Genomic DNA, 25330 nt, shown 5'->3' on the forward strand with positions numbered 1-25330 from the left:
GAGGTTCAACAATCTGCAAAAAAAAGTGCATTTACAAATTGTGGAACGATTTCAGAATAATGTTCCTCAACATAAAATTTCAAAGACTTTGGGTATCTTATCATTTACGGTTTATAATATAAAGGCTGAAAGTCAATATTGGATGCCTGTGCTCTCTAGCACTGCGTTAACAACAGGCATGATTCTGTCATGGAAAGTGCATGGACTAAGGTTAAAGCTCTATCAGACAAAGAAGATGCCATACGTGGACATGAAAGCATGCATAAATGCTGCCATCTTTGCTAAGTAACATCTCAATTAAAATGAACTATGGTAAACTGACTAAAGATGGCTAAAAGATGGACGCCGCACACTCTGGACTAAAGAGGAGAGGGACAGTCGGGCTTGTTATCAGCCCTACAGTTTTGGCAGATTACACATCTGGAAAGGAACCATGAATACAGGTATACATACAGGTTTTAGAGCAACATGTGTTTCCATCAAGATGATGTCATGACACTATACTAAACTGCATCCTGTGTCTATTACAACATCTGGATGCTCCACTGGCCTAAGTGTAGTCCAGACTTTCACCGACTGAAAACATTGGGAGCATTGCAAAAAGAAAAACATCACAAGAAAGATTCAGGACTGTTGAGCAGCCAGAATCTTATATGAGACAAGATAGAGACAGTCATTTTCTTCTACCAGTCCAGCAGCTGCTCTCCTCAGTTCCCAGATGTTTACAGACAGTTGTTAAAAGAACAGCAGATGCTACACAGTGGAAACCACGGCCCTGCCCCAACTTTTTTGAGACATCAAAGTCAAAAAGAGACAATATTTTTCTTAGAATTTGTGCATTTGATGTGTTCTATTATAAGTAAAATAACTGCATTCAGTTTATATTTATGTTTTACACAGTGTCCCCACTTTTATGGAATTGGGGTTACACGTTACATTATTCCCAACTGGAATACAACAGACTGACTGCACTGTAACATGAAAAGTGTGCCGCGTGTTTAACTATGTGCTTCTTCCTTCACCATTTCCACCACAAACTTACCCGCGGCGCACTGCTCCTCATCTGCCCCGTTCTCGCAGTCCCTCTCTCCGTCGCATCGCCATGACAAAGAAACACATTTGCTGGCAGCCCCTCCGCAATCAAACTTCTCTGGAGGACAGGTCTGTCGGCCTGTGGTTGCAGGGCAAGGGTGAAAGACAGCAAAGGAGAAAAGGCGGAGGGTGGGGGATAGGAAGAAGAGGAATGAGTGGAAGAAAATTGGCGTAAAAAGGGGGGAGAGAATGAAGTCAGGGAGAGTAAGATGGGACAAGAAAGGGAAGTAGGCAAAAAGATGGAGAGAGAAAAGAGAGCCAGTCAATGAAGCAGTTTGATAACTTAGTTATCTTCTCTCTCAAATCGATCCCTCTTCAAAGGTCTGCAATTAAATTAGACACACAGCTACAGTGGAACAAAGGAGTGGGAACACTGTCACACAAGACACAGAGCTGGGGGAAAAACAATGTAGACAAACAAACAAAGAAAGAAACAGAAGGAAGCCAAACAAGAAAAAAGTGCCCAAGTCTGTGTGTGAACAACTGTTTCAACCAGGGCTCATTTTTCCATGAATATTTAGCCTTAAGTGCTAGATAACAATGTGCCAAAATAAATGTTAAAAAGCCCAAGTCAAGACCCCACAGCTCATTTCCAAATTATTTATAAATTGAGCTACACAACATCTTTCCAAAATGCGCCTAATTCACCTCTTAGCTTAAACTCGGACACATATCGCAACAAACTGCTGTGAAAAAGGACACTTGGTGTATAGAATACTATATTAGTTGTTATTTTGAGTGTAAATCAGAGAAAGCAAAAGAAGTGGAAAGCTGCACATCGCAGACAGTGAAACACACTCCTTTACACACTGTGTGCGACTGAGAAAGTAGTCCCTCTAGATAAAAGCCTATTACAGTAGTCAAGGCCATTGTTCCTGCGTGTGTAACCCATGAGGTTGCTAGAGGGAGGAGGAGGGAAACACTCCGTTCTAATACATCAAATTTACACAGCCCACAGTCCCTGCAGCAAATCCCCGTGCCTTTTTCCGGCAACCCACTATACACCCTCACCCTGCCTCATTTTCCCCTCACCTCTCTCTTTAATGTCTCTCACTCCCACTCTAACGCCACAGAGACTCGAGCCCCAGATTACATTACAGCACTGTGTCAAACTCAACTCCATCAATTACACACATCTGACCACCAGCATGCTCGCTGGCAACAAGCCTATGTTTGTTGCAGCCGCAGATCAATAGTACCTATGGGATTCGCCCATTCCGGCTTCCCTCTCCATTTTATTCTTCTCACATTCCTCCTCCTTGTTTTGATTTTTTTTAAACAACACTCTTATATTCAAACACTGCCCCTGGTGGTGGGACGTTGGGACTAGTTTAGCCAAGAGCGACTGCAAGAATCCTCTCCAGCTGTGCACTTTTGGTTGATGTGATCACCTTTGAAGTCATCCACTTGAATTTTCAGTCTTCTCTAAAACTGGGTTTAAGGTTAGACTTGGGCCCTGGTGCCGGGCTGGATCTTTTGGGTGACCACTTTCCTCTCACCTCCATCTTTCTTCCTCTCACTGAATATCGAGCTCTTGCGCGAGCATCTTTTCAAACAGTCATCCCCTAAATGAGGTTTCTCCTTCCCTTTAAAGAAATAAAAAGCCTCCTGCAAATCCGCTTTAAAAGACCCAGCGAGTAAGCGCCATATCAGCGCAGTGTAGCTATTACTGCCAAAAGGGACTGAATGGTCTGCGTGTACAATAAGAGCGTGTGCGGGTGAGTGCTTGTGTCCATGTTCTTGTGCCTTTGATGCAAAGAACGCAGCTCTTCTGGATGATGTGAAGGTGTGAATGTGATGTGGGTTATGTGGAGGTGTCTTAATATGTGAATTGTCTCAGCAATCTAAATGTGCGCCTCAGAGATCTGGTACTATACAGACAATAGTGTTCCTGGCCTCCACATTATCTAGCTTTTCTAAGAGAGTGTGTGTGTATATTAGTGTGTGTGTGTGTGTGTGTGGCAGTGTAATACTACTGTGCGAGACTTCGTCAGTTTCATACAAAGCCTAACATGGAAACATCCCCTAAGGGCTTCAGTTCACCAAGTGTCTGACTGACAGTTGGGTTAAAAGGATGTAATTTGTCTGACTGACCATTTCTGGCCCCTGAGAGCCAGAATGGTCGACTCACGGATAAACTGCCAATCACGAGGCTGCATACAGATGAGCAAGGGAAAAAAAAAAAAAAAAAGAGCTAACACTGATTATGACAAAACGAATTAGAGGATTCTCACCCCAAGGGTAATCATTTTCCATAAATACAAAGAAGTACGATTCCTGCTGATGTACAATCAAACAGTAACCTATAACTATTAAAAAGTCAATTCTTCCGCTCTCTATTAGAATTTGATAGACCATAATAAGAGTTTCATCCCCACCAATAGCTTCTACATAAGGTCTCTCTATTTGCTGCCTCAGTTACTGTGCAGCCCATTCCCAGACAAAATTGGGTTGTGCAAGCTAAGAAATCTGTTTTTACGCTGCATGCGGAAGCAACAGGAGTTTGTGTGGACTAAGCTGAAGCGGGTAGCACATGGAGCAATTGGCATGATCAACATCGCCGTGCCTGTACAGGCCAAAATAAGAAAAACAAAAACATGCCTGCTCTATCAAGTCTGCATCTCAGATTGCGTCAACTAAAGGACATGGAAACACGAGCGTGGAACAATCTGATCAGCATGTAATCAAAAGGAAAACAAACATCGTATCATGTATTTTTTAATCTAGGGTGTATTTTTGTTTTTTCCTTTGCCAGTCCAGATGGTGTTGATAATGAAGTCGCAGTTAAAGTTGCTTTCCCCAGTCTTTCAAAAATTGGTGCTGAGCACAAATTTGCCCTCTGCCTATCTCTCCTTGTTCCTTCTCTCACTAAATGCTGACAAGGTGGACAAAAGTGGTAAAGCAGGCACTAAAGAGAACTGCAGGACTTCCTGAGGGAGAGATACTGCAGACTCTGATCGTGTTACATGCAGAGTGCAATATCTGACTCCTGCTCCCACCTTCTCAGGAAAAAGATGTACACAAGTCCATAAAAGCAAATAAATGCAAATCCTAATGCAAATAAAGACGCACATAACTCTAAACTACAAATGCAGTGTTTGTGGAGACCGCATGTACACCAAAACAGCTGTGAATCATCGCCTCAGCTGCCAGTCAAAGGCATGTAAGTGAATTCACCTTTGTACTGAATGAATATTTCAAGAGCTGTGAAACTGCTGTGGCACAGATATAAACACTTGGCCATTAGCTCCCAGCTACCTTTGCTTATTGCCAAGGCTTAGAGCAAATAATAGGCGAGGCACTGATACTAGCCATGCTCCAGTGGAGCTGCTTGGTGATGAGCAGTAAGACACTGAGGGCTCAATACAGCAGCTCCCTGGTGGGTGTAGGCATTATCGAATAAGTGTAAAAACGGGTTGGGAAACAAGCATGTACTCTTAGTGAATATAACAGGATACATCAGTGTAAAGGAAACAAACAAGTGCAAATTGGCTGGATGACCAGGTCAGAGCCTTTCCCTCAACTTTCATTTCTGTGACACAAACAAAGCACACGAGGCTCAACAGATTCAGCCTTGAGCCTCTCTATTCACACCGTAACCCCATTTATATATTTATTCACAGGCCGACTCCGGGTAAGGGGTAATTTTACTTTGAGAGCATGAGCCTGATTTCATTAATATGGCAGTGCTATTAGAGAATAGCAGGTACTATGAGAAAACACAGGAAATTATGATGAGGGAAAACCAATGTACCTAGTTAAATTCCTTAACAGTCTTGTGTGCATAGAATAAGTTAAAAATTCACTGCTTAGTGTTAGCAATACAGCCTGTGAAGGGATGCAGTAGCGAAATGCTGCAAGCCAAACTAAATTTATGAGTGACCTCCGTGGCTTCCTGTGCAGATTGCATTAATAGAAGCTTGCGCTGCAGTGTGAAAGTGAACTAGGACGAGATAGCTGGCTCCAGGAGGAAAAAAAAATATTTACACAGCAGCTCTAGCTTTGTGAATTTATTGGTAGGAAGCATATTATCACATGAGAAAATATTCAATGAATGTTTGACTTATTAGGATAGACCGGGATTTTGATGATTGGAAGAAATGCATTCAGTGTCAACTTTATTTTAACTACATAAATCCACTGTATATTTTAAGGGAAAAATGGCTTTAATCATTTTTAATGTGTTGGTTTAGTATTTTGTACATTCTGGATATGAAATAGGTTTTTGCTCATCCTGGGGTCAGAAAACTCATTTGGCACACAGAACACGATGCAGTCTTTTAATTCAAACAAGTCCACAACCAGAAGTAGTACACACTTGTTATTCTCCTCACATGGCCCGTCTAAGTGTCTATTATGAGGAGGGTATAGGGGTGGACGGAGCAAGGAGCTGTATGCTAATGAACTTTTGATGAACTACCTTCTTAATTTCCCTTCACAAGGAGGGAGGGATTGGAGCATTGTGGCGCGGCACCACGTCCACTATACAGCTCCATGCTTAGCATCGAGGCGAGTCTCGTAGTTGATTGATGTAGAACTCCCCAAGCCCCGTAGGCTAATGCTAAGATAATTATTTATTACGAGTTGCGTGTGTGAGGCCAGGTAATAGAAGCCATCCTTAAGTCACTGTCCATCACAATGAGACACAACGTCAAAACAAAAGCCACTTGGGAGAGTATGTGGTAATATGGCACATGATAAATGAGGAGGAACGGAGGCTTGTAGATGATTTACCCTGTATCGACACGAAGCATTGTAGCTGCATGAATTTAAAATGCTTTAAGGTACACCGCAGACGGCACAGCACTGATTGATGAGGTACCCCGTTTTAATGTCTTTTTATGCAAAAAACACAGAAGAAACATGACATGTCTCACTACATTGGTGGCATATTATGAATGCCCAGATACTCTGCAATGCTTTGAATGTCAATTGAGTCAGCAAGCAAGCAGTACAAAGCAAAAAAACAAAACAAAACTGTGCGCCATATGAAAGGCATTAAGTTCTTTGTAGCCACTTGCTTTTTATTGTGTCACTTCATTTTTCCTGGTCTTTTTTAACTTTAGAGGACACAACATAGTTTGTAGTTCCTTCTGGTACCTATGTTCATCAGAGCTGTGAAAAAAAGAGAAAATAAACATATTTCTTGCATGTGTTTGACAGATCATCAATTGAGTCCAGCAGGGGGGAGTCCATAACAGTTGATCGTCTGTGAAACTGAATCATTAAACTCAAGTTTCAGCCGTGAGGTGGCATCATAAATTGGCGACTGCCTGCTTGAGAACAGTAAACCTTTACTGCTTGGCTACTCTGTGTGGTATAAAATCTGGGCCGAAGCATGTCTTGAATCAATACACAGTGAGGTACTGCACCTTACTGGAAAGCTTGGTCTGTATATTTAAAGGTCATATTAAATTTTATCCATGTATTTTGAGACCATTAAGTACACGCCACACCACAAACACTTAAATGTCTCAGCCTAATGTCTTTATATTTATCTTCAAGTATACAAGACAAGAAATAAGGGCGAAAAGAAGGGAGGTGGGATGTAAGGTGGGAGAAAGCGGTCAGATATTGGTCACAACATTGGAGAACATCAATACAAGGACAAACTGGAATCGAGGCAATTAGAGGAAGCTACTAGAAAGAAAGAGAAAGGCATCGAGCTGGAATTGGATCGGAATGGGGCTTCTTGTGACTGCAGGGCCAAATTTACACAGATAAGAAATAAATAAATAAATCTTTGGCCACTCACTCATTTACGCTGGAAACATTTTTACAAGATAACACTCTACAAATTGATCGACCTGCACATTAAGACCCAATCACAAACGTAAAATTCCACTCCACTCCATGTAATTCCACTCAAGCCGAATTACATCTTAATGTAGAATCGAATTGGAGAAGCAGTCCACGACGCAGTATGGAATAATTACTTTTGTTTTAAAGCTGTAACCTTAGTGAGAGGAGAAGAGCGCAGTCGACAAAGGACGGGAAGACGAGACCTCGCAGATGATCAATGATTCATTCAAGACCTGGGATGTAGGGATCAGCCAATTATTCGGCGTGTAAGGACTTTTTAAATCTAATGGTTTGATCGTTTGTAGTGGGTCGTGTCATCGTGTGGACACTCATTAACCTCATTCCAAGCAGCAGTCTTTTTTGTCCTCCCTGAGGCGCCCAATGCTTTCATTAGTGGCGCGTAAGGTGCCTCCAAGGGGCAGACACTTTGAACTGCAGGTACCATTTATCTTTGTTTCGTAACCATTGACTAAAGCTTTCAGCTAGTACCTGCTCAGGTCTGAGCAGTGATATTTAATGTGGTTATTAGAGGCAAAACAATTAGTCAGTTCATTAACTGCATGATTGACAGGAAGATAGCTTATTGAAAAAAAAGGTGGGGGAAAAGTGAGATATTCTTTGGCTGCACATCCCAAATGTGGTTTTCTGTCTCATACGTCACTTTTAACTAAATATTATTAGGTTTTGGACTTTTGTTTTGTTTTGGACAAGATATTTGAATAAGTCAGCTTGAACTCTGGGAAGTTGTGACAGCATTTTTTCACCATTTGTCTGGCATTTCATAGACTTTAGATCAATCTATGATGAAAAGGCTGGCAACCTGTCCATGGTGTGGCATGTGTCTACGGTAGGCTAGGCTCCAGCTCCCCCCCCCAACCCTGAATTGGATAAGTGGAAAAGTATGGGTGGATGGATGAATCAGTGCATGCATTATATCCTTGCGGTCAGTTTTTTTTCTCCCCCCTTTCGCATCATACAGAAATTTAGTAAATATACAGAATTTGTCCTGCATATTTACTCACATTTGTGCAAATTTGACAGACAAGATCAGCAAAAGAATTGAAGGATTCAAATGACATGTAAATCTTACTTCAGGTTCAGTGACAGTTAGCTTTGTTCGTGGTGTTGAATTAGCCTACAAAGCACTGCATTACTCACAGAAGAAACATGCTTTATCGGGCACGAATAGCTCACATGGATTATTTTGCAGACAGATTAAGTGTGCCTAGGCATGTACAACAGGCAGAATTACTACATGCACGAGTTAAAAAGGGGTTGCATGTGCTCTAAATATATGGACTGTTACATATATTTGTTAATGCATGACTGAGTACATCTTTGGTTACCTTTATATATCTTTCCATGTATGTGTGAATGCTTGAGCATGAACAACACTGCACATTGAGAACTGGAGCATAATATTTCATGGCAATGGGGAATTGTATTTGGCAAAAATGACAATGGAAAGACAACGGAGCTCGATTTAGAAATCAAACAAGAGCGTCACGTTAGAATTTTTACTAAGGTCATCTAATTTCACAATTTAACGTCCTTAACTAAGTGAGACCATAAACTGGAGATTTTAGCATAGGAGTACACAGGAATTGACCCGTATTTTGAAGCTTTACATGCGCCATTGCCATCTGGGTTACCAAAAACTAGATGTGATGGGGAGTAATGAGTATGACTATGTTTCATCCCATAATTATATAATCCCCTATTTTCAGACATAGTATGGCCAAGATTTACAAAATACTTATTTTTTTTCCTTTTTTGGCCCCAAATCAAAGACCGAGGCCATAAACAGCAGAAAAGTGCTTACAGAGTTCAAGAAATAAAGTTATTTTCCGGACGTCTCTTTGTAACGACAGCTATTGCCATTTTGTGGTCTTTGGATAGAAACCAAGTTAAAGGCACTTCAATATTGGCTTCATTTTTCTAACCTGTAAGCTACAACCATCTTTTATACAGTCTATGATTTCATGCAAGTTTCAAGCGGTGTTCCGGGGTACTGCTAGTAGCTAGTAACAATTAAACGTTAAATGTTTGGATGGATCCAACATAACAGATGTCTCCTTTCACAAATTTTGTTTACCTATCAACTCAAGTTTGGTTGAGTTGGTTGACCCTTTGGTGCGGAATGTAAATGACGTAGAGTTTGGAAGCAGTGGGAAAAGCCAGCCCAGCTAAGTATGTATCGCCAACTCCACCGGCCATTGTCCTTCAGATGTGAAATCCAATTTAGGGAAAGGGCGTATGCAGTTAATATCAGATTACATTGTAAATGAAGGTTAGTGTTGATTAGTGCCTTTCATTGGAACGTTGATCTCCAATTATTGCAGCCCTGATGTAAGGAGTGGAGGGAGAATGTTGGAGAGAGAAAGATCAAAGTCAAGGGAAAGGAAAGGGGGAAAAAAAACTGATCAGAGAGAGCAGGTGCAGAGAAAGGAGAAAGAAGCGGGATTCCAATAATACAGGAAAACAAGGGGGGCTGGGAGGTCATGCAGTGAGAACAACAAAACAAAACTGTGAACCTATGACAATAACAAAACAGTAGGGGTGCAACCATACTCGTATTGATATTTAACGTTCGATACAGTGCTTTTGGTTCGGTACGCATATGTATCGAACAATACAAAATTTTTAATTTATTTTATCAACTTTTCTTCTGACGATGCTGTCTGTGTTGAGCGCTCAGTGGATCTGCGTTCGACTACTCCGCCTAGGCTGCACTGTCGAGTGCAGATCCACTGAGCGCAGCGCAAGCTAGCAAGACAGAAGCTAAGCTCATTGCAACATGGCAACTGCCTCAACGCTACCAAACTGAGCCTCCCCCACCCTCATTCAGATCTGGCGTTTGGAACTATTTTGGTTTTCATGTGACGTATGACCCTGATGGTAAGCGCGTCATGGACAAAAGTAAAACAGTATGTCCGATGTGCCATGCAACGCTCAATTGATGGGAACTAGTGCGTTAGCGCAGTTAGCTTGTTAACGTGTTGACGCCGTCCAGCCCCACGCACGGGGCGATCCGCGGTAACTCGTTAACGGAGATTTGCGGCGTTATGGTGTTAAAGTCATTTTAACGAGAGTGGGAACACAACGAATATGACTGCACATTTACGCCGACATCATCCTAGTGCAAAGACAAGTGGAAGCAGACAAAAACAATCGTTGCACACCTACAAAACAGCCACAAGTCCAAAGTAAGATCTGAAAAGCCTATGGGGATAGATAACCAACAGCGGCCCCCCGCCATCAGGATGCGAACCGGTGTCACTGCAGCTATATACAACCATGGCAACAAAGTTTCTCTAGATGTGAATTTTTGAGCTGTGTGTTTGAAAGCATGTAACAGTGAGTGACAACATGCCTAATAGAATTCAAAAGTCTTGCACTCAGTTCTGTGCAAACCTCTTAAATTCCCAGCCGAACTATTTAATTTTTTTCTGCAAATGAAAATGTGAATAAGGGCGGGTAGATTTCTCCTGCGGGTTTAGCTCACATGTATTTCTCGTAGGTGACGCTGAAAGTTTCCACTGAAAATTGCTCTCTCTCCCTCGTGCTCCCTCTCTCTATTTTTCCCCTAACTCTATCCGGTGTGAAGGAGCAGGAGAACACGGTTGTTAAATGTGGAACCATTAGCACAGTCTAGACCTATGTGTCTGGCAGTGCCATGGGGGGAAGAAATACAGCGCAACACCAGCGCTTTCATAGGAAATTGCCACTTTCTTCCAACGGGGCCCTCTAAATTGTTGTTTAGTAGACGACGCATTGGGAATTAAAAATATTGCCAGTGGCTAGTGCCACATCTCTCAGCTGATGACAGAATGCAGGAAAGGGAGGTACACAAAAAGGAAGGCAAAGGAGGGAAAAAAGGCAGTCAGGACTCTATTGAGGGATGCAGAGCGTTGCGCTGAACTTGATGGGGAAACTGAGCTCATTTCCTCCGAGGCACTTTATTGAAATGCAAGGGCAATGCACAAAAATAGATCTATAAAGAGAAACAAAGGCAGGTAAAATTACTTCTAAAGACTTCTCTGTGGAATTTTGAAAGAAAAATATTTCTGGCTCTGTGAAGCTGCCTCTCTCTCGCTCACACACCACCACACACACACCCACACACACACCACACACACCACACACACACACACACACACACTAAATCTAGGCAATGGAAAACGGGTTCGGTCGAATTATAAATTTAACCAATTTTTGTGGTCTTAAAAACAAGAGAAATAAATAAATAATTTCCTGGATAATTAATTTGAGTCACAATGAGAAAATGGAACCCCACGGAGAATGTTTGAAAACGACAGCTCTGCGGGTATCATCCCCAAAGAACATCTGCATGAATCACACTTTATTACTGTAATTATCAAATGCAAAAAAAGGCAAGCTTTATATCCAGTCGCGCTTCTGCCATGTCGGCAAATTGTTATGTCCACACCCTCACGTTATACTGTTACCACACAGCTATTTAAGTCACAAAACACCAGTTAAGTTATGCTGTATCAGCTTTAAGATTACTTGTGTTATGCATACTTTGGTCATGGAGACGGCAGCTTCTCTTTATTTGCTGTTCTTCTTCTAGCTCCTATCACTAATTTTTCCACTGTAGACATTTTTGACAAATCAAAATTAGATGCATTTAAATATCTATATGAAACTCATCTTTAAAAAAAATAAATAAAAAAAAAAATCACTCTTATCACTTCCTACATGCAAACCTATCATGAACTCCTCTGTATACCAAAGTATTCAAGAGTCAAATGTGAGGCCACCTCCCTGAAATCCTAAAGACTGGCCACAAATTGGGTCATGCAACAGCACAATAATCTCAAACACAGCAGCCAATCTATAACAGAATGGCTGAAAAAAGAAAACAATCAAGGTGTTGCAATGGTCCGAAGTCCAAACCTCAACCCAGCTGGAGTGCTGTGGAAAGATCTCAGAGCTCTGCGTAAACGAATTCCCGCAAACCTCAATGAATTAAGCAACACTTTAAAGAACGTGAACAATGTAAAGACTGATTCTAAATGTAAAATCAGGTGGTTCTAGAAGCTACTGAATCAATGGGTGTGCTTGATTTCTCACAGGACTGCATAGAGTCCCTCTTTCATAAACCCCGCCCCATGGAATAAGTCAGCTTAAAGCCCTTTGCCACTAGTACCTACCTAGATTGGCTTGACGTGACTCGACTCAGATCACCTAATGTGTGTGGGGTCATTATAGCAACACGGTTGAACGTCCTGTGACGTCATTGGTATGCAACATATACACCACAACAAAGGAGGACGTCGAGGCGATGGTATACCAGCTGCTCGGTCTGTGGCTTTTGGTCAGACTCGGGACACACGGTGCTGTTTTTATGCAGCAATTTTCTTCGTTGCCAAGTTTTACAAAAAGAAAAAAATGGCGGTTTTCATTTTTCGTGAAGGAGCTCGCCTCCGATTGCTTGGAACCACGGCCAAGTAGGTACCTAGTACCAGGTACTACAACCTAATGGAAAACCCTAAAAGCGTTTCCATACCGTCCCGAGCCGACCTGAGTAGGTACCAGTGGAAAAACGCTATTACTTTATAGACATGACATGCAGAATGTTAAATTTTGTAAGCTCATCCTTGGGTTATGCATATATCCTCCTGAGAAGCAGCCTATTCAATGATATCCTCTTTAAGTGATATTTGTTTTTGGTCTATATCTTGTGACTTATTTGAGCTACCCTACTAAGTCCTGACGAGCTAAATAAAGGACATCCTGGGCTTTCCACTGATATCTCATGTGTTTGGATGGCCTTTCTACAAAAAATGATTCTTTTTGGCTTGGTTCTTTGGAGGATGAATCTCATTTTTACTGATAAATGTGTTATTCAGACCTGAAGTGTGGTATAATAGAGTCACAAAACTCATGTTAGTCTTCTGTGGTTACATAATGGTGGGTTGTAGATTCAATCACAATAAACACAGCAATAGGCAAAAAGAAAGTGGTGAACTTTGGTGGCATTTAATTTTTTGCATATTGCAGTCTGTGAATGACATTGAGCTCATAGCAACTAAAAGAACATGCAGCAAGACACTAGACTTCATCGTCTCTGAAGTAGCTAGGTGACCTCCTAATATTCACTCATATATTTCCAGTGTTCATAACCATATAACAGCTTTTGATTTTCTTTTGCACAGTTCTTAAATTTGCACGTTGTTAGTGTGTCCTTTAATGACAGGTCACTTGCTTTCTCCCAGACTGAAAGAACAAGGAAGGCAGACAGGTAGAGAGAGTTGGATAAAAGAGAGGGAGAGGCCACCTGGGAAATTATGGCAGGTGCTGCCGCCGCCTCAAGCATGAAAGTGAAGCTGTCCGACAGTGCAACTCACTGGATCCTTCCCTTCCACGTTCCAAAATAATTAACTCGCACAACCGCCTGCCTCCTCGCTATAATACGCTAACCTGCCTATTGTCTCAGCACACAGAGACAAGGCAAAGCCTACCTCATGACACAGGAGGAGGTGAAACTGATGACAGAGAGGACAGAGACGATGACCGAATAGGAGAAGCTGGCAATTAGGGCAATGCTGTATAGTTAAACATTAGATGACACTTATTGTATTTTCACCTGAGACATTGTGAGTGTCAGTTTTGAATTCAAAATTCTCAATGTCTTCATCTTGACTTAATATCACTGAGATATTATGATCAGCTCTTCATCGTGACCGATAAAGACTCTAAACTTCCTCTTTACTATAAAAGCATTGCAACTTTAGCCAACTAAATATCTATTAGAGTAAGAAAAATAGCACCCGTCCTCCATTTGCCTTGCCCAACAATTTCAATATTTTTTGCTAAAGTTGTTTCCTCAGACGTGCCATAATTACCAGGTCAAAAAAAAAAAAAAAAAAAAAAAAAGAATCTGAAGAGTGGCGACTGGATATAAGCGCTATAAATCATCGCTACTAGAAATTGGGAAAGACGTCCTGCTGTGATGAGAGACTCTGCTTTGACAGTTTGTGTCTTTAGATGTATGAGTTTCATCAGATGGAATGAAATCATGGCACTTTTAAAGCCCGGTGGGGTTGGGTAAGTTGATAAAAAAATGATCTAATGAGATTATAAATATAAAAAAAGGACTAAACAGAGACACAGTTTTCAAAGTGTGACCCTATATTCATGGCCTTTAATGACACATTGGAACTCAATATTGTAATCTTGTAGTATTAAAAGAAGAATTTTAGGGAAAATATCCCGAGTTCAAGGCCCTGGAATGGAGTTGTATTTGAAGCAAAGAAACAAATGCTGCCAAATCCTTTATAGTTTCTTCTGAGTAAATTAAGGAATAATTGCTTTCTTATCATATCAAAGAGCTAAAGGGAATAATAAGACTGTTGCTTTCTCGGTTTTATCCCGCTGTGTTTATCCTATCCTATCATGAATGATGATTTGAGATGACTCGACTTATAAAGTTATCACAATTCTCATTTCTGTTTGTCTAATTTTCTCTTATTATGCTTCACAATAAGAGGCTTTTCAGAACACTCTTTATCATCATGCCTCCGAGTGTGAAAAATGCCTGAGTAGACTTAGACTACTTCTACTGATAATAAGTCTTTTGTACTATGAATATAAAATATCCTCCACAACTTCCAAAACACACAAAGCCTAAGCACTCTTGAACAGTTTTTGCTTTTTAGACAAAGTTTTCAAGCATCACTTGGACTGACGGGGCCACTGGAAAGGTTAGACGTTGCTCCATATGCAGTTAAATAAGGGGTGCAGAGTGTCTCGTGTTCAGTAACTTTTATCTACATGGGGACACTTAGACGGTGAGGAGTCCTCACTTTCATCCCAGAACTATAGATATGCACCAGCAGAGACAGAATACACATACAGATGGGGTTTTAAATAATACTTGAGAGACACTACACAGCTCCTTTAATCAGCCCTGATTGTCAAACTGCAGGATCTTGTTGATGCCACTCAGTAAATGGATGCTGTAATGTCTAGACCCCAGAAATTCAGGGCTTTGATGTCTGGTAAATGGACTGGGTTCCCAGTAGCATGGAACATTATGAAAATTTAAAAGAGAGGTCATCTGTCTGGTCATTTTCACATGACTGTAGTGCATAATGAGTCTATTTTTCTAAACTGGTAACTGCAGTTGATGCAGGAACCCTAACATAGTGCCAAAATGCAATAAAGATGCTTAAGGTATTTATCTAGTATTTCAAGGCTAATTACCTCAAGAGTTTTTCTGTTATACTTACATCAGACTCATAATAATATAATTGAGTAAAAAAACTTAAAATAAAACTATTAAAACAGAAAATCATTACTTTTATTTTATTGCCTTCGTGTGTTATTCTACATCTGTTCTGCTTGATTTCTTCCTCACCACCAGCTGGTTGCAGCAGGTGACTGTCCTTCCCTGAGCCTGTTTCTGCAGGAGGTTCCATCCTGTTAAAAGGGAGTTTTTCCTTCCCACTCTCGCCAAGTGTTTGGTCATGGTGACAATATACAGTTGCATGTTATTGTGATTCAGTGCTACATAAACAGAACTGAATTAAAAGGTTGAACTGAATATACTTAATGGTGAAGTAGTCGAAAAGTCAGAAAACAATCAAACAGATAAAGTTAATCATCGTGTGGACTTTACATTCAAGAGCCCCTTAAAAACATTAATGATATTCTTCAATAATCAAATCATATTTTGAATGGAACTTTGTACCATGCAAAAAAAAATGCACGTACAATCCATTTGCAAAGTGCTAAAATCAGCAGTGATAATGTTAATCCAGAGTATTATCCTGGCAATGCCACTGTGAAATCAGCTTTGCTACATTGGCTAAATTGTTTGCAATGCCGGAAATTAAAACCTTATGTGAACATAATGTAAACATTAGCAACCTACTCGATAACCATCCTAACATTTTAGTTTGTGCCTTGTGAGCAAAATATAATATGAACATATTTAATGAATTAAATTAAAAATACTTTTTACTAAACTTTATGTTTCAGTATGTAGGATGATCATCGAGAATCATGTAAATCAACTTGTATTGGTACTACTTGATTTCTGGTATTGTGACCTCCTTCATTTCTTGTGTGGACTACAAAGTGCAGCAACGTTTGCAGCAACAATGCATGTAAAACTAATTTATATTTAGAAATGTATTTAAACATGGTTCTTAAACACCGAAGTATTTAGCTTAGTTTGTAACACCAATTTGCATAACTAATTACTAAAAAGGTGTTTTTGTTAAAGTGCCACTTTGATTAAACTTTTCAAGCGCTTTAAGTGGAAAGCAACTGATTCAAATATATATGTTGTAGTTTGATGTTTGTTTACTTACTTTAAATAAATGTTGCTGTTGAGCAATGTGAATTTATGATACTTCAATCGCAATTTATGATGCAGCTATTAAACAAAAATGTGTGCACGGTAATAAATGGTTAGCATGGTCTCTGTTTGAATTTGCTTGGACCTTGCGTGTCCTCCGTATGCCTTTTCACTGGAGAAAACGTTCAGTGCAGAACACTGTGCACACTCTTTCATGCATCAACCAGCACTCGTCTGATTGAACATTTTCTCCAGAATCCCCTCCAGGCCCAGGTTCATTTTCAGACGTATAATTACAGACAGCTACAGAGAGGCCTGCCTGTGTGTGTGTGTGTGTGTGTGTGTGTGTGTGTGTGTGTGTGTGTGTGTGTGTGTGTGTGTGTGTGTGTGTGTGTGTGTGTGTGTGTGTGGGGAGAGAGAGTGTGAGAGTGTGCGTGTGTGGTTTCAGAGGCGTCATCGGAGGTCCATAGTTAATCAGCAGGCGACCTGAAGTCTCGGGGATCAGCTCATCGATTCCCTCCTGGGGCAATCAATTCTATCAAAGGCATTACTTAAACTGAACTCAGATCAGAAAGTGGGAGACAAACTGCCCAGAAAAAAATCACAAGGACAAAGTAAAGAATGTGACACAAGGCGGTAGAAGGCTGTAAGAAAGGGGGGTATATACAGTTTATACTTTAGGACAAAGTCAAGTGTTCTGAGTGAGAGACAGAAAAAAAGGAAGATCTTAGTGAAGATGATGATGATGCTGTTAGAACTGGCTCAGATAATAAAATACAGAAGGTAACAAAAAAGAAACAATGAATCCAGATATACTTTATGTTTCTATAGACTGTATCACTCAATTAATGGTAGATCTTTTCGAGATTTTTTTAATTGTCATATTAAATGCTTTTGTCCAAGACTATCTTCAAAACAGTATGTGAAGAAGATTCATGTATGAAATAGAGCAGGGCGATATGACCAAAAATATTTATCACGATATACATTTGAAAATTTGCGATAACGATATAACTGACGATATAATTGACACTAGACAAAATACTTTACAACTCCACAACTTTATTGGTGCAAAAAAACCCAAAACATCAACGTATTTTCATTTAAACAGGCAGCTGTTTTTTATGTGCATTAAAGTTATATAAAAATGTAACAGTGCAAATGCAAAATCCTTGCTGACAGTTTAACCAAAAAGCATTTCCAGTGGAAACTGGCCGACATATCCTCAGCATAACCATGTATAATATCCACAAAACTTAAAAAGAGGTTATACACACACAATACGGTAATATTATGTTGAAGCACAGTACGTATCACTCCGCGAGGCTCTTGCCTACGACAGCAGCGATGCTCTGACAATCCATCAAGCGGTGCGGCTTTGTAGCTTAGCAAAGTCGTACTAAAACATTTGACAGATTTTCCAGCGCCGTGTACGACATAAAATCATTTCCAGGTCAGTAAACGCAACCAGAATTCATACATAAGGCACACGGGATTATAAGGGGCACTGGCGATTTTCAGAAAAATCAAAGGATTGATTTTAAGTGTGCCGTATTTTCCAAAAAACACGGTAATAACGACGGCCTGCTAGCATGCGCTACCAAAAATAGTGCTTTGTTGTGTATCTGACGGACGAAAGCTAAACCAGTTCCACACCACTGAAGTTGCAGCATTTTTACAAACCAATTCTGGTTCATCCGTTTTATTTAATGATCTGCTTTCGCCGCCATGCGTATGAAAACAAAGGCACTGCGCATGCGCGTTTTACCCAGATTCTATCGCGATATTTCATTTTTCTATCGTTGCCCAACATTAAACCGGTATTACCGTGAACGGTATGATATGGCCCAGCCCTAGTATGAAATATGGTTGCTTGTGTAGTCAAGCACTAAAAGAAAACTAGATTAGTCAGAAACACACATTAACGTTTCCAGAAAAATGTTAATACTATTCTGATGTTTGCAAGAAAGCGTATACAGCAAACTTAGACGTTCTATTACATGCACATAAACTCATCTGGACACACACAGCCATGAGGATCAATGGCTGGGAAAGTTACAGAAGCTCTGATAGTGTCTGACCTTGATTGGATGTAATGAGACTTAACCACAAGTCCACTAATCTGATGAAATGACCTACAGATTCACCTCGTGATGAATACTAAATAAGAGCATCGATGCTAGTTTTATTCACATGCTTATGCCAGTGCGTGCACTTGGATCACTCATAGGCACGTGCATGAATGCACGCACCCACACACATGTCCTTGGCCTATCCCAATCATACTTATTGCTTTAAGGATCTTCAAAGAGTCCTTTGATCACCTCTTTGAAAATCATCTTTTAAAAAAAAACTGCAAATAGGTGTTAGCCTTTTTGAAAAAGAAGGAAGTGGGAAGTCAAGGCACCACTAGCTAAGATGAATTTCTGTAAAATGCCAGTGATCGCTACTAATAAACAGATAATTCATCTACGTCAAAACTGAAAGCCATCATGCTTTCATGTTGACTACACCCCTTATGCTCTTTTCTTCCAAAACTATCTTAGAGCACGCTTACTATAATCATTTGATACAAATATTTATCAAGTTTATTTTTTCCCCCACAGATTTATTGAAAGTTATTGACAACTCCAAGACTCAATCTTTGAGACCTCCTGGTCTGTGTTATAAACAACAAATTTCCCCACACGTGGGACTAATAAAGGTTATCTTATCTTAAACAGCTTGAACATGTAGATAACAAACAAGAAAAAGAAAAGTATTCATAAAGTTTAAAGCTATATATAGTAAAAGCCTCTTATATCAAAGAAGTACTTTGACGTCTACCAATTCTACCACAGGCCATTAGCCTCCCATCCAAAAACAAAAAGTAAAGTCTTTAAACACTTGAGCTTCAGTGAGCTTCTGTTTCCACCACACTAACACATACACTATGTAAAGTACTGTGGCTTGTTGGAGGTTGTTGAAGTAACTCTCTTTTTAGGTGTGAAATCGAAGCACACTGTGTTGTTCTCAGACATGCCCGGATTAGTGTTGTTGTTCCGGACAATATGATTTGGCACAAGCATTCCCACTACTATCTTGACGACATCTAGCTTTAGATATACTGAGCCCAGCCCCAGTACTCATGAAGCTCCCTAAGTTTTGGAATCAACGTTTTCAGACATTTACTCTCAGGATTTTTCCTACCATGCTTTTCCCTTCTAGTCAAATTTCCATTGATATGTTTCAATACAGCACTTTGTGAACAACCAGCCTTTCTGGAATTAACTTCTGTGGTTTACCCCACACGTCATTTGAACAGGTTTCAAGTTAACGGTCTTGTCCATGATTGAGGTCACATGTACTGAACTAAACTGAGTGATACTCTGTATTTACGTTGTATGAATAGCTGTTTATGCAAACCCAAATTAGATCATTTGAGACACTTGATTACTGATTTTCAGGAATCTGTTATTTTGGCTATATTGATATATATGATGAATATGATGAATATGATGAATGGAGAACTGATGATAGTTTACATTTTTTAATTCAAAGAAACGTATTACTTTTTTAAAAATTGACAATTGACAATTTCTCATTATGTTTATTATTATGTGTATTATAAGCATGTTTTGCAACATTATGGCATCACTAATTTGAAGTGAGAAACAAAAATGTTGACATGGACAGCTTATGGTTAACAGTTAAAAAACCTTTGAAATAATATAACATGTATTAAGGAGAGAAGTACAGTATAATGTATTTCATTGTTAATGAGCTGCTGCATTCACAATTTCCAGAACAGACTCAAATTCAACTGCAGTCATTTTAATAATTACAGGAACACTAATAAAACCTTACATTACATTTGTCTGTGTAAAATATAACTACATTACCTGCAATGCACCGTAACTATCAAACAGCATTACAGTTTCTATTAGGGTTAAAGTGATAATATGTGAACTTGGACAAGATGGGAAAAAAAGTTTCTAAAATGCACTGCGTGACTGAACATGTAATTTAGAGAAATTTTCTCGTGTCATGAGCTACTTAATGAGAACGAGATGAATTTAGGGCTCAGTAATTATTTCTAATTCTCCCTTTGAGGATGCTCAGCAGACATCTTGTCCACTCTTCTGCCATCGAGGGCCTTGATCAAACCTTGTACAAAGGTTCTGAGTCTGCTGCTGAAGCGGACAACAAAAAAGCCACTAAAAGCTATTTTCTGAGGCAATGTGCGAGAAACAGAAGGTTAGCACGGCGGCTGGCGTGCAGCAAAATGTGCCACACTGAAAATGAGTGACCTTGGGAGTGTTTTATGCTCAGGGAAGTATGTGTGTGTGTGTGTGCATATGTGCTGACAAAACTGACTTTGCTCACAGTTTTGCCCAGTCAGTGTGGCTGTGCTGCTACTTACTGCAGATTGAATCGGCTTCATCTGAACCGTCTGCGCACTCTACTTCTCCGTCACAGCGCCACCTAGCAGGAAGACACTGTCCATTCTTACAGGTGAAATCTGTGGCTGCGCACGTCTTCTTCGCTGTGTAGAGAAGAGAAACATTCAACATTATCATATGGCCTCAAGAAAGCATTGTGTCTGCTGATACTCTGATAGTCATCAACACAGTGAATGATTAGGAATCAATCCATCCATTTTCTTAACTGCTTATCCAATTCAGGGTTGCAGGCAAGAGACAGGGTACACTCTGGACAGGTTACCAGTATAACACAGGGCTAAGAGGGAGACAACCATTCATACCTACAGCCAAGTCTGAATAAGCAGTTAACCAAACAATCAAGTATTTGGACTGTGGGAGGAAGACCGAATATCTGCAGAGAACAAACTCTACACAGAAAGCCCCAGTCACCCGGCACATCCGAAACCACTATTAGACAATATAATTGATATTTACTTGCACATAGTCTCTTAAGCACAGCAAACAATATCTGATTAAAGCTAAAAAAGAAAAAAGAAAACAATACTTTAGGAAAGATGTGATGTAGAAGTACGCACCAAGAAAACATGTCAAATGTTTTCACTTAACAAGTCAACAAGGTAATTAAAATTGAACTTTAGTTGAGAGCAATTCTGAGCACCAACTTGAAACCAATTTTCCAGTCCAATTTTAATTTAACCTACAGCAGGCAATGTTTCTACTTAGGCAGTCAGAGCATCAAAGGTGTGTTCAAGTGCAACTTGTATCAGAACACGAGAGGGAATGAGGGTCGTTTGATTAGGTACCCTTTGTTTGTGCGTCTTCTTTGAGGCAGACTTAGTGGGTCAGGAAAATGAGTCTGGTGATCCAATGTGAGATGGGTTTTATTTCTTTCAAATTCAAATAAATAACAGTGTTTCAGGTTGAATGAATGAGAAAAGCACTGGCAGCTTAACCAGGCCTCTTTCTGTAAGGATGTGTTGGATATACTACATGTGCTGTGGGGGTCAGAGGTTTTTCTCCATTTTTAACCACCGCATGATCCACCTTCCAGGCTAACACTGGCTCTGTGTAGCAGTGATAGCTTACGGAGTCCAAAGGTTTTGTGCAGTCACTTTCTCCAAGCAAATGGAAAATTGAAGCACTTGGGTCTGTCACGGGAGAAGGTAAAAAAAATAAATAAAAAATCTCTCCCTGACAGTGAGAGCCAGTGAACAAGAGAAAGCACTCGCCTGGCATGTTAGCGATGCCTTGGCTCACCATGATGAAATATATTGGGGGAAGGAGGTGGAGGGGGTTAACAAATGGCAAGAAAGTGTGCGAGTGTGAACAGCACTGTGCGTTTGGTGGTGTGTAGGTCAGCGTGATTTTATTCTGACAAGTGCATTTTTTTCATATGCACCACATACCTGATCTGCTGGGAACACAGGTTAGATATGAATACTGTGTGGACATACAGAGGTCTAACTGAATCCTAGCTGACTAAAGAAAACTAGCAAAAGTTAAAAAAAAAATGGGGGGTTAAATGCGGTAGAGCAAAAAACAAACACCAATAGCTTAGTTTAACGTTAATGGAACGAGATAAAAAGAAAATCAGGATTTTGTCAAAATTGTGAACACAACTGAGACCACAATTTAGTTGTTTGGACACCATATTATTAGGAGAAAGGGTTTGGTGTGTGTGTGTGTGTGTGTGTGTGTGTGTGTGTGTGTGTGTGTGTGTGTGTGTGTGTGTGTGTGTAGTCTATGGTATCAACGAAAGCAGAGTAACAACTGAAAGCCCAAAGGAAAGCTATAATAAAGAAGCACACACTATGGAAAAGAGCATTAGTGGGGACTAATGCATTCTAAATGTGTACGTACAATTACTTAAATGAAATGATAATGTATGGCAAATTGAAGAAAAGTCAGACACAACCATTTGCTCGCACGCTCACCTGTACAGCATTCATACCAAGTATAGAAAAAAGGGAGTTTAGGGACATCTTGTGCAATAGATTGAAGAAGGTGTAGGCATAGAATAAATGAAAAAGAGCATATCTCTTGGGATTCCAGACTAGTCAGAGCCAGAGACAAAAGTAAATAGAACGAGAAAAAGAAGAGAGGAGAGACTATAGGGGCAGAGAAAGAAAAGACAAGAGGGATACAGGCTGTTGAGGTGGGGTCTTGTGCAATGGCATTACTCTTCACAACAGACCACATAAATCCTTTTCCTTCCAACCAGCATGTTAACATAAATACCACCTCTTCCACTTTACCCTCCTTGTTTTTGTCTTTCCCTCCATCTCCACCTACAGCCTGATAAAACACCGGCCACAGTGTACACACCAGAATATTCCTTCACCTTCACAATACATCTGTGCTCATAGCACAACACAGTCATTTTCAGCATAAGACTGCCTAATTCGGATACAGATAAATATTGGTTCAGGTGAAAGACTTACAAGCAGGAGTTAAAGTGGGATTTGACAGATGATGAAACCCTAGGATTGGATGTAGCAGTGCAGCACGGAAAAAATAATAACTTATAAGTAAATTAGTTTTTATTAGGCTGCGATACTACTCCGATATTCATTGATCTTTGGGTTTAGCAGACTGAATTCATCAAGATATAAGTAGATGTTTCACAAGCTGTATCCCCATGTCCTGATCCACACAAGAAGCTAGTAGAAAAGGTAGAATTCAACGAGTGAGCTTCATCACTTTAAACTGATGCCGTGATGCAACTTCAAACTGACCATGAACGCCGTGTCTGCTCTGAACCAACATAGTTGATCATTAGAAGTTTAAACTAACCAGTTTAGCTAGCACCAACTCTACCAAACTGACAGTTTGTTTCATGCAAGCTTGAATAAGACAAAATTAGTATTAATGTACTTTAATTTTAGCTTTGTAGGTTTTCACATGAACATTACGCTATTTCAGATCGACAAAACAACCCTTGTTTACAACATGTAATACAAGAGTTTTTGTAAAACTTAAGTATCAGTTAACTAATTTTCTTCTTATCTTAAGTATGAAAATGAAAATATAATTTCCCTGATGCCTTCCTTCTTGTTTTGGTGGGCAGAAATCATCTTCAATGATAGCACTCTTACACATCCCGGTTTACACTGGATACAGGTTTTTTTTAAACCCCCCCCCACAAAGAAATGTGTTTTGTAGAGAATACTGGACATTTTAATTGTTCTGGGGGGAAAAAGTCAGCAACTAATCTTCAGAAAGGGGTTGTGAAAACATAGAAACTTCAATAAAATATATCGTAACTAGACAATACCATTCATCTTGACATTTAAGGTTCTAAATAAAATTTCACACGCACAGGTCTACGGCAGAACAGTCAGAAAAATGTAACAAAATAAAAATTCAAATTAAAAACCCAGTTTTCAGCAACAGGCTCAAAAACTGACACTAAGAATAAAAAAAATACCACTACACATCAAAAAGACTTTCGAATTTCACTTCTTCCATTACACACAGTAGAACTCCTTTAGTTAATGACTATGGAAGGAGCTTAATAGCTGTAAAAGCATGCATATATTATTTTAGAACCAACTAGGAAAACATCTACACATCCTCCTAAGAGTTGCTGATACACACACAAACTGCTGCTTACATTTACATTCTGATGCTCCAAGACCTGTCATATACAGATGCCATCCATATGGAACAGCCTAAACCTGCCTTATGATAAGGTTATTTTGAGAGAGTGAATAATGTGCAGTGGAAAACTACTACAGACATATTATGCAAATATACCCATGCATACCTACCAACAAACCCTCATCCTAGATGTCAAAAATCTGATTTTAGTTTACTGTCAAAAACAAAAACACACCAATAACTCACACATAATAGGATTTAATTAAAAAACTATAAATACATCAAGGATGTTCTATGTTGTATCAACATACTGCTTTTGGGAACAACTTTTAAATCCCCTGAGATCCCCCAAAAATGTATGGTGTGAAGTAAAAGCCTATTAACATTGAACGGTCACACTTGAATGATCAGTATTAGGAGGCCTTACATTAATACTGTTAGAGCCCAACCAATACAGGATTTTGAAATTGTTGAGCAGTAAAGACTCCAACAACCCCTTCCCTTGTTATTTTGGTTCCCACATTTAAGAGAGCAATGGTGAATGAATGTGCAATTTCCACACCGAAATAAGGCGGTTAGGGCAGTGATCTTATAAAGAAACTAGAGTTTCTTCATAATGACAGTAGACTAGTAAATGAATGCCAATTAATTGAGACATATTTCAGAAAACACATGTATGTTTCTTAAGACCTCTCAGGCTAACCATTTCCTTTTTTTGTGGAGAAAAAAAAAAAAAGGTGTTTCTGATTTTACTGGGCTGGCCTCATCCACATTTAACCTGGGTACATGTGTCCCATAACTTAAATTACTTGGACACCCCAATGTACATGGTACCAGAAAAACTGCTCAAGGATGCAGCTACTGCACAAGCTATGGCATTCAACTAACGGCACACTCCGGAGACCTTTATGATCAATGAGTGACTAAGCTGCCCTATCGACATTCATACAGCCTACATTCTGTCCATACAAAGCGCATACAACAGATTCCTCTCCATATACTCCTGACAACATGGTTTGAGACACTATAGTTTGCCCTGAGAAAAGGTAAAGGTCAGCTCCTGCCTTGAAGTAATTCAAAT

At 39.8% G+C, this 25330-nt stretch overlaps 1 protein-coding gene across 7 annotated transcripts in view; it reads right to left on the reverse strand.

Annotated features, from left to right (window-relative positions):
- The window catches only part of lrp8 (low density lipoprotein receptor-related protein 8, apolipoprotein e receptor), a 167927-nt gene that overhangs the window by 68403 nt on the left and 74194 nt on the right, over positions 1 to 25330 (reverse strand). For all 7 annotated transcript variants that reach the window (XM_040031458.1, XM_040031456.1, XM_040031461.1 and 4 more), the window contains exons 3-4: positions 20628 to 20750; positions 1043 to 1171 (exon numbers count right to left, since the gene is read on the reverse strand). In XM_040031458.1, coding sequence (XP_039887392.1) covers positions 1043 to 1171; positions 20628 to 20750 — 252 coding nt within the window. The remainder of the gene's footprint in view (positions 1 to 1042; positions 1172 to 20627; positions 20751 to 25330) is intronic.

Source organism: Simochromis diagramma, unplaced genomic scaffold, assembly GCF_900408965.1.
Source record: "Simochromis diagramma unplaced genomic scaffold, fSimDia1.1 OVJJ01000284.1, whole genome shotgun sequence".
NCBI lineage: Eukaryota > Metazoa > Chordata > Actinopteri > Cichliformes > Cichlidae > Simochromis > Simochromis diagramma.